At 47.2% G+C, this 12,789-nt stretch overlaps 1 protein-coding gene across 3 annotated transcripts in view; it reads right to left on the bottom strand.

The window, feature by feature from the left end:
* Positions 1-916: 916 nt before the first annotated feature.
* grk5l (G protein-coupled receptor kinase 5 like) overlaps positions 917-12,789 on the bottom strand; it is a 64,577-nt gene continuing 52,704 nt past the window's right edge. For 2 of the 3 annotated variants that reach the window (XM_084439883.1, XM_084439882.1), the window contains exons 7-16: positions 11,154-11,217; positions 10,520-10,660; positions 9,953-10,143; positions 9,155-9,192; positions 8,962-9,051; positions 7,778-7,986; positions 7,251-7,388; positions 6,252-6,389; positions 3,925-4,056; positions 917-3,541 (exon numbers count right to left, since the gene is read on the bottom strand). In XM_084439883.1, coding sequence (XP_084296009.1) covers positions 3,458-3,541; positions 3,925-4,056; positions 6,252-6,389; positions 7,251-7,388; positions 7,778-7,986; positions 8,962-9,051; positions 9,155-9,192; positions 9,953-10,143; positions 10,520-10,660; positions 11,154-11,217 — 1,225 coding nt within the window. In that variant the 3' untranslated portion in view covers positions 917-3,457. Of the gene's footprint in view, positions 3,542-3,924; positions 4,057-6,243; positions 6,390-7,250; positions 7,389-7,777; positions 7,987-8,961; positions 9,052-9,154; positions 9,193-9,952; positions 10,144-10,519; positions 10,661-11,153; positions 11,218-12,789 lie in introns of those variants that run through there. The other variant, XM_084439884.1, reaches the window with a different exon arrangement.

The following is a 12,789-nucleotide window of genomic DNA, read 5'->3' as shown; positions in this document are numbered from 1 at the left end:
ACCTTCGGAATGGCGAGGTATATCTCCATTCCGACGATTTTGTCGGAATGGCGGTATTTCGGAATGCCAGTATTTTGGAATGGAGAGGTGTCGCCATCCTTGGTAACCTTTGCTCTTTCATGGTTGTTGTTTTTGCCCAACTCTGTTGCTGCACAGTGTGAGCATTGCTGTTGAAGTACCCAGTACTGAGGGCCTGCGTCTCCCTCCTGGGCCAGACTAAGGGCCTGCGTCTCCCTCCTGGGCCAGACTGAGGGCAGCTGGGTGGGTGGGGAACACCGCAGACGTGCCAGTATACCAGATCTTTGTTCTCTCTGGTTCTATGCTTACAGTTGCAACTACAGGAGGAGACTGTGAGCGTTTTTATAACCTGCATGTGTGAAGAGGAGTGTTTCTGTACAGGTGTGAATGAGAGCCCACTAGAAATCGCTGTGAACTGTGGTTATTTTATAGTGGACTATGTAATGAATTAAATTACCCGTTGAGAATTCAGACACTAGAAAAGAAATATGGGACACGCTGTATAGTAGGGTGGCTGTAGCTCAGGAGGTAGAGCGGGTCGTCCAATGACCACAGGGTCGGCGGTTCGAATCCCGGCTCCTCCTGTCCACTTGTCGAAGTGGCCTTGGGCAAAGACACTGAACCCCAAATTGCTCCCAAAGAGCAGGCTAGCACCTTGCATGGCAGCTGCCGCCATTGGTGTGTGTGAATGGATAAAAGTGCTATATAAGTGGAGTCCATTTACCATATAGTGCACTGCTGTATACAGGGAATAGGGAGTGGTTTAGAGGACAGCTCATGTTTCTATAGCTTACAGAGTGATTCTATACAAGTGTGACGGAGACAGGAACCACACAAGCAGATTTATCAGGTCAGAACTGGATTTATTACGGGCTTTGAGGACACAGTGAGTTTAACTTGTACATGCACTCAGGAAGGTCAGTAGCTAGTCAGCCTTTAAGTTGGTCAGTCAGCTAGTCGGTATGTACTCATTCATTCAGTCAGTCAGTCAGTAACTAGTCAGTCAATCAGTCAGTCAGAAGTCAGTCAGTAACTAGTCAGTCATTCAATCAGTCAGTCATTCAGTCAGTCAGTCAGTCAGTCAGTCAGTCAGTCAGTCAGTCAGTCAGTCAGTAACTAATCAATCAGTCAGCACTACACTACATGATCACAGCCAGGAAGAAGTGATCCATCTCTCTTTGATCCATCTCTATCTACTTTCTCACCAGACAGAGACAGTGTGTGGGTGTGTTTCCCACATAAACAAATGATGACAGTAAAGAAAGTGCAAACGTTCGTGTGGGCGTTGCGTTGTCACAGAGATTACTCTGACAAGGAGGCACATTGTAGTGAGACGGGATTGACTGACTTCTCATCATGTCAAAAATAGGCCAGAATGACATTTATAAATGTACTGTATGAGAACATTTTAATGTACTGTAGTCATGTTATGTAGTATTCTCTAAAATAGAGAAATATCAAATTCTTGAACAAGATTTCTCTATTTTTGATTGGCTGTGCTAGAAGGCCACACCCCTTGGGCTGGTGAGGCGGGGCCTTCACTGGCGCTGTTGCCATACCAACGCTGATGATACTCTGCTGTGGCTTCCTCTCCTTGCCCGATGTGAATGGACTAGGCTAGCAGAAAGCAGGCTCCCAGCGGGCAGCGGCCATTTTGCTTACACCTACCCTGTGTCTTTACATCAGTGCCGACAGGACAGGAAGACGAGGCCACTGGGGGGGGGGGGGGGGGGTACTTCCTGTAGGAGCACATGAGTGAGGAGACGCTGGACTCCACTCAGACTGGACGTGATGGTGTGTGTGTATGTGTGTACAGTATGTGTGTGTGTGTACAGTATACTGTATGTGTGTGTGTGTGTGTGTGTGTGTGAGAGAGAGAGAGAGTGCTGGTGTGTGTGTGTGCTAGTGTGTATTTGCCTTGGACTACAACTGTGTTGGGGTGCCAGGTGTCCAGTGCTCTGTTGGTGAAAGCTAGATGTTCAGGACAATGTGCTCTTTCCCATAGAAACACAACAGATTCTTGTGATCATATCGGATGGAGCAACCATAGTTACAGTACACACAAGTCAGAGGTAAAACAACAATGTTACTGTAAAAAAACATGAATAGGTAGACAAACGGTATTCCTGTAGTTTTTATATTTATAAACGTGAAGAGCCTTTCCAGACCTGGGGGAGACGTTCTCAGGCGTCAGAACAAGAAGGAACCAGGATGTGTGTTTGTGTGTGTGTCTGTGTGTGTATAGGTGCGTGTGTGTATAGGTGTGTGTGTGTGTCTGTGTGTGTATAGGTGCGTGTGTGTCTGTGTGTGTATAGGTGTGTGTGTGTGTGTCTGTGTGTGTATAGGTGCGTGTGTGTCTGTGTGTGTATAGGTGCGTGTGTGTCTGTGTGTATAGGTGCGTGTGTGTGTATAGATGTGTGTGTGTGTGTCTATGGTTGTATGTATGCATCTGTTTGCGTGTGTGTGTGTGTTTGTATGTGTGTGTGTGCATCTGTGTATTTGCAAGTGTGTGTTTGCATGTATGTGTATGCGTGTGTTTGTGTGTGTGTGTGTGCTTGTGTATTTGTAAGTGTGTGTGTGTTTTTATATTGGTGTGTGTGTGCGTCTGTGTGTGTGTATGTATGTGTTTGTATGGGTGTGTGTGTGTATGAGTGTGTGAGTGTATGTGTGTAAACATGGCAACAACAACAACAACAGCAGCAGCATATAGAAGTGAAGTGGATCTTTGGCCAGACTGTCTCAATATGCACAGAGGGTTGAGGTTGTTGAGGAGGTGCTGTCTGCTTCATGTGTTCAACATCCTTAAGTGATTTGAGGGTTTGAGGTAAAAACAGAGAGAGAGAGACAGAGAGAGAGAGAGAGAGAGACAGAGAGAGAGACATGAGAGAGAGAGAGATGCAGAGAGAAAGGGACAGAGAGAAAAGAGAGAGACAGAAAGCGACAGAGAGAATATGATGAGTGTAAATGTATGCAAGAATTTCCATGTCTTAGAAAAACAACATATTTTTACAACAATATTTCCACAAAGACCCCATGTTGTGTTCCCTGTGGCGGTCTCAGGCAGACAGACAGACAGACAGGCAGACAGACAGATAGACAGCGGCGTCCTGATTTAAGAGTTGTTTCCATGTCTGCTTCATCAGCGTCAGTGGCTCTTCTCCAGCGAACCTGAGGGTGAGTTAGTGAGCTGTCCTGAACGTTTACAGAACGTCTTTTGCGTTGTCGAACGTTCCTCTAAAAACCCCTCCAGGGTCTAAGGCCCTGGTCAAGGTCAAAGTCAAGGGTCAGGGTCTCCCCTGGGCTGACCCTTAGCTGAGGTTTCCCCCTGGGTTGACTGGATGACTGACAGCTTGTCAGGCCCGGGGTAAACCAATCGCAGCAGGCATGTTCCCTAGGCTCCCACCCACTCTGAGTGTGGCTGCAGATCATGGCTTGACCACTAGGGGGCAGAGTGGGACATGGAGTCCACAGAGTTCACACTGGAAGACTGAACACGACTGTGGGCGATGGACACCTCTGGGTGCTGCGAGAGAGAGAGAGAAAGAGAGAGAGAAAGAAAGAAAGAGAGACAGGGAAGAGAGAGAGAGAAAAAGAGAAAGAGAGAGAGAAATAAATAAATAAAGAGGCAGAGAGACAGAAAGAGAGAGACAGAGAAAGAGAGGGAGAGAGAGAGACAGAGAAAGACAGATAGTGGGAGAGAGAGAAAGAGAGTGAGTAACAGAGAAAGTGAGACAGAAAGATAGAGTGAGAGAAAGAAAGTGAGTAATAAGGGATGTGCATAGTCAGATTTTCAACACTGAGGAGATTGAATTGTGTTTGTATGTGATTGAGATTGTGTTTGGTGTTGGTGTGTGTGTGTGTGTTGCCGTGTGTGTACAGTATGTGTGTGTGTGTGTGTGTTCTCACATGTCTTCTGAAGATGCGGTCCAGTAGGCTGCGTCGGGGCGGTTCTGGCGGCTGGTTCCAGTCCAGGTCTGGAGGTCGGGTTCCTCCGGGTCCAAACACATTGAGATCACTGAAACACTCTGTCTCTATCATCTACACAGAGAGGGAGGGAGGGAGAGAAAGAGAGGGAGGGTGGGAGGGAGAGAGAGAGGGAGGGAGAGAGAGAGAGAGAGAAAGGGGGTAGTAGTTTCAGTCAATCAAGTACTCTTATAATCTACATGTAATTTGCAAAATCAAAAGTCCTAAAACGAACATATACACACATGTAGACACAAACGCACGCACGCATGCACACCCACACACCCACACACACACACACACACACACACACACACACACACACACACACACACACACACACACACACACCTTGCCGGGTGTCCATCATATCTGATGATGGCCATCTTCTCCTATTAATGAGTCTTCTTGCGGGTAATGAGTCCATTACCAGGATCCATTGCACGCTCTGCTGTGCGTTGCCGTGTTGCTGTGTTGTTGTGTTGTTGTTACGCTGCTGTTCCAGATATTCCATTCCTTGTGAGGAGCGAGAGCACCGGAGGCTGCGGCAGGAAGCAGGTTCGTCCAGGAAGAGGATCTGACATCTCTCCAAGGTCTTTATTTGGTCCTCATATCGCCTCTTCTGCCCGCCAGCAGTGTGTTGGCCGAGATGCACCCGTCCATAGAGGATGTAGCGCGGGAGTCTGAGGCTGGGGATGCGAATGACGTCCCAAATCTAACCCTAATCCTTACCCAACCCCGGAGGTGATGTTGGTTCAGGGTGGACTCCACGCTGCAGCAGCCTGCCCGGTCCAGCAGCTCTGTGTGAGGCGCTCTGTCCTTCCATGAGATGCTGAGAATCTTCTGGAGACATCTAGCATGGTAGGTCTCCAGACCTCTGAGGTGGTGTCTATAGATGGTCCATCTAGCATGGTCGGTCTCCAGACCTCTGAGGTGGTGTCTATAGATGGTCCATCTAGCATGGTCGGTCTCCAGACCTCTGAGGTGGTGTCTGTAGATGGTCCATCTAGCATGGTCGGTCTCTAGACCTCTGAGGTGGTGTCTATAGATGGTCCATCTAGCATGGTAGGTCTCCAGACCTCTGAGGTGGTGTCTATAGATGGTCCATCTAGCATGGTAGGTCTCCAGACCTCTGAGGTGGTGTCTATAGATGGTCCATCTAGCATGGTAGGTCTCCAGACCTCTGAGGTGGTGTCTATAGATGGTCCATCTAGCATGGTAGGTCTCCAGACCTCTGAGGTGGTGTCTATAGATGGTCCATCTAGCATGGTAGGTCTCCAGACCTCTGAGGTGGTGTCTATAGATGGTCCATCTAGCATGGTCGGTCTCCAGACCTCTGAGGTGGTGTCCATGCCTCACATCCATACAGTAGTGCTGACAGGCACACTGCACTGTAAATAAGCACTTTGGTGTTTGAGGTTGTTGTTCTGAAACACCTTCCTCCTTAGACGGCCAAATGATGTTGATGCTTGTTTGAGGCGGTGTTGGAGCTCATCCATGGTGCAGGTGTTGGATATCATGCTGCCCAGGTATTTGAAGGTGGGACCAGTGAGCGGTTGCTGTCCTACTGCTGTGAAGGAAGGTTGCCGTGTGGGAGGCCGGCTCTCATCTGGCAGATTACCTCTGTTTTCTGGGTGTTGATGGTCAGCCCCGTTCTGGTGAATGCGCTTACAGCTCCCGATAAGATGCTTTGCAGGACTTCTGGTGTGTGGGCTACCAGGGCACTGTACTGTAGCTGAGTGAGGGTCTCTGAGGTCAGCTTGGTGGTTGACTGTAACCTCCTGATGTTGAACAGGTTATCATCAAGCATGAAGTCAATGGTGACTCCAACCTTGTTCTCTATTCTCTCATGTAACAGTGTTGTAACACAATCTAGGAAGATGCTGAAGAGGACTGGAGCTACAGTAGCACACAGCCTTGCCTTGCTCCAGTCTGCACTCCAAGCGGTTCAGAGCTGGGCCGCCCCACTCCCACCCGGGACATCATTCAGGAATGGGATTGTCCAAGGATGGAGAGGGATTTGGATGGACACACACATTTCTCCAGGACTTGCCACAGCAGATCCCTGTTCACCGTGTCAAAAGACTTTGACAGGTCTATGAAGGCCATGAACAAGTCCTTGTGCTGTTCCCTGAATTTCTCTCTCTCTATCTCTCTCTCTCACACACACACACACACACACACACACACACACACACACACACACACACACACACACACACACACACACACAGACCAGAACACAGACACACACACACGCACATGCCTACCTCGTCCTGCCAGGGGATGGACACGCTGCCTGTGGAGAATCTGGAGTAGAAGTGGTTGTCTGTGTGATCCAGGTTCACTCCCTTCACAGTGGAGAACTGCTCGATGTCCAACACATCCCTGCAGTACACGGCCCTGGGCTGAGACAGAACACTGAACACTCACCAACACATCCCTGCAGTACACTGCCCAGGGCTGAGACAGAACACTGAACACTCACCAACACATCCCTGCAGTACACTGCCCAGGGCTGAGACAGAACACTGAACACTCACCAACACATCCCTGCAGTACACTGCCCAGGGCTGAGACAGAACACTGAACACTCACCAACACATCCCTGCAGTACACTGCCCAGGGCTGAGACAGAACACTGAACACTCACCAACACATCCCTGCAGTACACTGCCCAGGGCTGAGACAGAACACTGAACACTCACCAACACATCCTTGCAGTACACGGCCCTGGGCTGAGACAGAACACTGGACATTCACCTTCTACTATCGCTTGCTCTTTTATTATTTATTTGTAATACCATATATTTTATTTTTGAATTGTGAACACAGTTGCACTACCTTGTGCTGTGTGCTTTGGCAGTACTGTATGTTGTGTGGTCATGTGTGGTCATGCCAATAAAGCCTCAGTGAACTGAACTGAATTGAGAGTGGAGAGCAGAGGAGGAGAGGATAAGAAGGAGGAGAGGAAAGGAGAGAAGGAGAGGGGAGAGGAAGAGAGGGAGGAGGGGAGAGGAAGAGAGGGAGGAGAGGAGGGGAGAGGAAGAGAGGGAGGGGAGAGGGGGAGGAGAGGAGTGCAGAAAAGTGGAGGAGAAGTATAGTTACTGGGATAGGGAGGGAGATTGTATGTGGAAATGAACAAAGGAGATGTATAAAGAAAGAATCCAGAGAAAAAAAAATAATTCAGAGAGTTCAATCAGAGGAATGAGCAGTGAGCAGAGATCTGAGCTACTGAGTTCTCTGATCCAGCGTTTCTGCGCTCTTACGTCGGGAACGAAGGAGGGTTCCAGGATCCCAGCCTCCAGACGCTTGAAGTTAATGTTCTTGAAGAAGGGGTGGGCCCTCACCCCCATCGGACCCTCGGCCAGAAAGCCCAGCCTCTGTCTGGGGTCCTTCACCAGCAACTGAGGGGGGTCAGGGAGATGAAGAGAGATGTGGGAGAGAGAGGTGGGGAAGGGAGAGAGAGAGGAGAGGGAGGGAGAGAGAGAGAGGAGAGGGAGGGAGAGAGATAAGAGAGGGAGGGAGGGAGGGAGAGAGAGAGAGGAGAGGGAGGGAGAGAGGTGGTGGAGGGAGAGAGAGGGAGAGAGAGAGAGGAGAGGGAGAGAGGGGGAAGAGAGAGAGGGAGGGAGAGAGGTGGGGGAGGGAGGGAGAGAAGAGAGGGAGAGAGAGAGTGGGGAGAGAGCGAGAGAGAGAAAGACAGTGGGAAGGGGGAGAGATTCTAAGTCATTTTGGATCATTTCCTCATCCAGAAGTAATACCATGGGCAACCAATCAGCCAATCCAGGCCTCTCACCATCCTACAGATGGCCTTGGTGTCCTCTGTGAACTTGTCGCTGTACTCCTCCTCCTCCTCCTGCACCCTCCTCTCCACCTCCTCTCTCTTCACCCGCTCCTTGCGAGCACGGAAGGGTGAGCGTCCGGCCGTCATCTCGTACACCAGGCAGCCCAGCCCCCACCAGTCAGGACTCATCCCATACCGCTCGTTATTGATCACCTCTGGGGCTACGAACACACACACACACACACACACACACACACACACACACACACACACACACACACACACACACAATAACACACACACACACACACACACACACACAATAACACTCACACACATACACACACACAATCACACACACACAATAACACACACAGACAGACGGACAGACACACGCACAGACGCACTCATACACACACACATGCACACACACAATAACACACACACAATTACACACACACACACATACACAATCACACACACAGACACACACACATATACACAAACACAGACAGACACTCACACAATCACACACACACACAGAGACACGCAAACACACAATCACACACACAGACAGATACACACACATACACACACACATACAGACAGACACGCACAATCACACACACAGAGAGACAGACACACATACACACACATATACGCACGCACACACACACACACACAATAACACACACACAGATGGACAGACACACGCACACACACAGACACTCAAGCACACAATCACACACATGCACACACACACACACAGACACACGCACACGCACTCACACACAATAACACACACACAGACAGACGGACAGACACGCACAGACGCACACACACATGCACACACACACACACCACCACAAGATGTGGATCATGAGGTTCTGTTTTGTCCATTACTAAATGAGGACGTGGTCAATGTTTGTGTCTCAAATGTGATGTCATCATCATTAATTTATGACACATGGCAGCTCTGTGTTCTCTATTAGTTCTTGTTGTTGTTGTTTTGTTATGTTAAAATGTAACTATATATATATATATATAAAATGTAACTATATAAATAAAAGTATATATATATTATTAATATTATATATTAATATGTTTTGTATGTTATATTCACACTATTTTACAGATAATGTTTGGTGTGTTGTAATAGATATTGCAGCTATAGGTGTGGTATATGCCAGACGTACCCATGTACCCCACAGTTCCCACTCTGCCCCTGATCAGGTCTCCCTCAGGCACTTTGATGGCTAGGCCCAGGTCAGAGATACGGATGTGTCCTAGAGGTCATAGGTCAGGGATCAGCACAGAGCAGAACAGATGCACAGACAGACTGAGCTGAAAGACATCACTGACATGTCTGTGATTGGATTGTAAACTCACCGTTATCATCTAGGAGAATATTCTCTGGTTTTAAATCCCTTAAAAAGAGTCATAAGTCAGAGTTAGTTACAGTGTGTACAGTTAATTACACATCTGCCAAAGCCTAAACCTAACCCTAGAGACCAATCCTGTTCACCACTGCATTCAATTACAGTGAACAATAATTCAAATCTCCCACTTAGGACCAGTCCCCCAGGTAGTTCAAATTCCCCCCATTAATAATAATAATAATCATCATCATCATCATCATCATAATAATAAATTACATTTATATAGCACCTTTCTGAAAACCCAAGGATGCTTTACAGTGAGAGACAAGCCAACAACACTGATCAAAACAAAAATTGGCACATAAACCAACCAACCAACCAACCAACTAACTAACTAACTAACTAACTAACTAACTAACTAACTAACTAGTTATCTAGCTAACTAGTTATCTAACTAACTAACAAACAACTAACTAACAAGCTAACTAACCAAAATAACTAACTAGCTAACTAGTTAGCCAGCTAACTAACAACTAACTAACAACTAACTAGCTGATTAACGAACTATCTAACTAATTAACCTAAATAACTAACCAAATAACTCATTAACAACAACTAACTACTAACTAACAACAGCTAACAACTAACAACTATCTAACAAATAAATAACAACTAACCACAGGCCAAAGGCCTGATGTTGAAGATGATGATGATGACATTGACGGGGCTTTGCGTCCCCCAGGTGAGTGTAGACAGAGAGACTGGACTGGTTACTGTAAAGTTGGGTTCAGACCCGGAGTGGTCTCACCTGTAGACGATGGACTCCTGGTGCAGGTGGTGGAGGCCGCAGCAGATCTGAGCAGCGTAGAACTGGACCCGGTCCTTCTCGAAGCCCGGCGTGCCCATGTTGTAGATGTGGAACTTCAGGTCACCTCCGTTCATGATGGTCAGAACCAGACACAGAGCGTCTTTGGTCTCGTACGCGTACGCTAGACTCACCTGGGGAGGGGAGAGGGGGATGGAGAAGACGAAGATAGGGAAGGAGAGATGGCGAGGGGAGTAGAGGGAGAGGGAGAGTGGTGAGTTGTGGAAGGGAAAAAAGAGGCAGAGAGAGAGAGATCAACAACTGATTATTTGTTTTGTCTTGTAGTAGCCTGTTTCTTTGCTCTTTCATGTTGCTTTTCAATGTCCAAACGCTTGCTTTTGCAATATGTACAGTGTTACGTCATGCCAATAAAGCCAATTGAATTGAATTGAGAGGAAGGAGAGTGTGTGTGTGTGTGTGTGTGAGAGAGAGAGAGAGAGAGAGAGGACAGAAAGGACCAGAGAATGATAGAGTGGTTTGTTTGTGTATCAGTTCCGGACGGTCTCTCACCACAAATCTGCTGTTGACCTTCTCCAGGATCTGCTTCTCGTTCAGCGCCATGGACTCGCCCTTCCTCTTCTTGATCCTCTTCTTCTCCAGTTTCTTACAGGCGTACATCTTTCCCGTGGCCCTCACCTGGCACGCACACACCTGGGGAGGGACGCACAGCGCCATCAGCATCATCAACGCACACAAACGCTTCTTATTCCAGACATGTCTTCTTATTCCAGACATGTCTTCTTATTCCAGACATGTCTTCTTATTCTAGACATGTCCTCTTATTCTAGACATGTCCTCTTATTCTAGACCTGTCTTCTTATTCTAGACATGTCCTCTTATTCTAGACATGTCCTCTTATTCCAGACATGTCTTCTTATTCCAGACATGTCTTCTTATTCCAGACATGTCCTCTTATTCCAGACATGTCTTCTTATTCTAGATATGTCTTCTTATTCTAGACATGTCTCCTTATTCCAGACATGTCCTCTTATTCCAGACATGTCCTCTTATTCTAGACATGTTCTCTTATTCTAGACATGTCCTCTTATTCTAGACATGTCCTCTTATTCTAGACATGTCTTCTTATTCCAGACATGTCCTCTTATTCTAGACATGTCCTCTTATTCCAGCCCTGTCTTCTTACCTCTCCGAATCCTCCCTTTCCCAGCACTCGGTACTGTCTGAAGGTGTCTTTAGTGACTGGTTGTCTGAAGAACACACACACACATACACACACACACACACAAAGACTGATTAGGACTAAAATATTAATACAACTTTTGTGATGATCCGTTAGCCTGGAAGCCAGACTTCCTCATACATTTTTCCCCCTTTTGCGATACAGCCTGGACTTCTAGATACACTCTGAACCGCCCACAACAAATTCCGCATGCAGGAGTACTCGCCTTTCAGCCAATCAGCGGAACAAAATGCAAAATCCAGTCGGGAGAACGGCGAAAATGTGTTTTCCTTGGAGAAACTCCGCTACTGCATACTCTAGTTGTTTAATTGTTGTTGATTCTAATTCTGCAACACTGTAACTGCACTTATGGCTGTGTTCATACTACTAACGTTAAACGTTAGCGCTCATTGCTACGGGAGACTGTTTTACCAGCGGCCTGTAGTTCATTTTCATGTATCAACTACGGGAACCAATCAGGGACTGCGTCTTCACTGGGGGGTAGAACAGCAGTTAAAACACAGTCCCTGACTGAGGTGCCATTTTGTAATTTGTGGAAATCGATGCGGATGGGGAGAAGTCCAGACTGATCTGCGGAGAGCAGAATGTGAGCTGATGTGTTCAGGATGGCGGCGCCAGGCTAGTTGTGATCGGTGGTGAATCTCTAGTGGGGGCGCTGCTGAGCACCGTATGGAGGAGACATGTTTCTCCACAGCTTTCCGCCATACTCTACATAATTCAGTCATTCACTCAAGTTGGTTAGTTTAATTTGACGGCTTTACCTCCTAATTTCCTTCAACAGCCTCAAAATGACAAAACCCAAACCGGAAGGGGGAGGAAGCTAACCAGACGGTTTGTGAGAAACAGAATGTGTTTGTTTTTTGTCCTTCGTTTCTACTGTTTTTGTTTTCTGATGTCTCTTGTTTTCTGCTCTGTATTCTGTAACATCCCAAGAAAAATGCTCTGAAAGTCGGAGACTAAGGGCCTGTGCAGACTACACAAATTCAGGACGATTTTGGGCTGATTTTTTGTCGCAGACAAAGTGTCCAGCGTTGGGCCCGATTTTGAACGTTGGGAACAACGAAAAGCCTTGTAGTGTGACATAATCGAAGATCAGCGATTTGGGGTCTGGGCCACCCTACGACACCCCGATGAAAAGTCTAGCATGTTAGAATTTTTTTTAATTTTACTGCCTAGTCTGACATCTCCGACCATGCCTACCACGTACCTTGTCAGTGACCAATAGGATGACAGTGTTCTTTACATGTTAACACATCCGTTACCTCAAGTTCTCCTTGAAGGATAGACAGCCCTTACTGTCCTCTTCCTGACACCCAGGAACAGGTCCACAATAGTTTTTTCCATTATTTTATTCTTTTACTTTCTTCTTCTTCAAATAATTCTTCTTTGACTCTGAGCAACACAGCTTGCGCTGAATTCCGACTCCCTGGCAGAATCCCACTCCCCTTCGCGTTTAATTTGATCTGTGCTCTTTTTCCGACAAAATTAGTGTTTATAGTTTCTACCACTCAGTAAAGACCAGGACATCACAAGAGGGGCAACTTGTCACAAAAAGCGAGGCTATTTTAGGTTTTAAGAT

The sequence above is a fragment of the Borostomias antarcticus genome, assembly GCF_949987555.1.
Source record: "Borostomias antarcticus genome assembly, chromosome: 6".
Taxonomy (NCBI): domain Eukaryota; kingdom Metazoa; phylum Chordata; class Actinopteri; order Stomiiformes; family Stomiidae; genus Borostomias; species Borostomias antarcticus.
This window is presented reverse-complemented; position numbering and strand designations above follow the sequence as displayed.